This window comes from Austrofundulus limnaeus, unplaced genomic scaffold, assembly GCF_001266775.1.
Source record: "Austrofundulus limnaeus strain Quisiro unplaced genomic scaffold, Austrofundulus_limnaeus-1.0 Scaffold645, whole genome shotgun sequence".
NCBI classification, from domain to species: domain Eukaryota; kingdom Metazoa; phylum Chordata; class Actinopteri; order Cyprinodontiformes; family Rivulidae; genus Austrofundulus; species Austrofundulus limnaeus.
Window position 1 is genome coordinate 226,399 of NW_013953047.1, and position 1,603 is coordinate 228,001.

The 1,603-nt window shown below is 45.8% G+C and overlaps 1 protein-coding gene across 1 annotated transcript in view; it reads right to left on the bottom strand.

The window, feature by feature from the left end:
• Positions 1-6: 6 nt before the first annotated feature.
• The window catches only part of LOC106531507 (zinc finger protein 2), a 21,203-nt gene continuing 19,606 nt past the window's right edge, over positions 7-1,603 (bottom strand). Inside the window, exon 3 of the mRNA XM_014027386.1 lies at positions 7-1,519. Coding sequence (XP_013882840.1) covers positions 738-1,519 — 782 coding nt within the window. The 3' untranslated portion in view covers positions 7-737. The remainder of the gene's footprint in view (positions 1,520-1,603) is intronic.

Here is a 1,603-nt window from a genome sequence, read left to right on the forward strand (position 1 = left end):
GAACCCGTCCAGAAGACCTATACAATTTTTTTCTTTTTGATTTTTTACCTGGATTACTGAGATGCATCAGGACATCAGGGGAGAAAGTACACAACCCCGAGGGGAGCTGATACTGAGGGACCAGGTCTCTGAAACAGTTTTTCCCAGCGGCACGTACTGCCTCTGATCCGTCCGGAAGTCAGTGATCCACCTGCAGGTGGAGTCAGGTACGTTGGTTTGGAGCAGATCTGGCAGGACTGTGTTGAATGCAGAGCTAAAAATAGGATCCTCGCGTAGGTTCCTGGGGTGTCCAGATGCTGCAAAATGGAGTGAAGGGCCAGKTTAACAGCGTTATCTCTTCTGTAGGCGAACTACAGCGGGTCCAGCAGGGGGGCAGTGATGGTCTTTAGATGAGGGAGAACCAGGCGCTCAGATGACTTCATAGCTACAGACGTCAGAGCCACAGGCCTGTAGTCATTGAGGGCACTGATCTGTGGCTTCTTAGGAACAGGAATAATGGATTTGAAGCAGCCTAGCACAGGACACTGCTGCAGCAGATATAGACAAACCACTGAAGTGTTACAATTTGATTTAACATAAAAGAGTGACATCACCTTTCTTAGACCTGTCAGTGCGATAGAAATTATATCTAAATATGAAACTTTTCTCCATCTTTGACAGAAGAACATCAGCTCAGTCCATGTGAACTTTCATGTGATGAGTAAGAGTGTCATTTTGGTGAAAATATTTTCCACGTTTTACAAGATAATGGCTTCTCTCATGTGGATCTTCATATGATGATTGACATATTTTTTGTGGTAAAACCTTTTCCCACAAATTTGACAAGAAAATGGTTTCTCTCCTACGTGGATTCGCATGTGAGAATTTACATCTGGTTGACTTTTAAAACTCTTTCCACACCTTTCACAGGAAAATGGTTTCTCTCCTGTGTGGCTCAGCATGTGACGACTTACACATGACTGCCTTGTAAAACGTTTTCCACAAACTTTACAAGAAAAAGGCTTCTCKCCTGTGTGGGTTCTCTCGTGGTCGACTAAGTGACTATAAGCAGCGAACTTTTTCCCACAGGTGGGACAACAATACATCAGTTTACCGCAGTTCGGGTTCCAGACTCTGTGGACCTTCACATGTCGGATCTGCAGTGATTTCTCTAAAAACATTTCTCCACAGATTACACAAGGAAACAACCTCTCAGATGTTGCTGATTGGCCTACTTGGTTACCATGACGACCCTCTGTGTGATCCATCTTCTCATCTGACCTTGAATCCTGATCCTGGTCCTCAGGTCCAGCAGAACTCTGAGAGATGAGCTGCTCCTTGTCTGGTTCTGGTTCACTTTCTTCATATAAAACAGTCATCAGAACCGGATCAGTCTCCTGCTTCAGGTGGAGCTGATCTTCCTCCTGATTGGTGCTGAACTCCTCATCCTCTACTTTGATCTGTGGAGGTTCTGGTTCCTCCTGATCCTCAAATTGTGGAGGTTCTGGTTCCTCCTGGTCCTCAAACTGTGGAGGTTCTGGTTCCGCCTGGTCCTCAAACTGTGGAGGTTCTGGATCCTCCTGGTCCTCAAACTGTGGAGGTTCTGGTTCCTGGTCCTCAAACT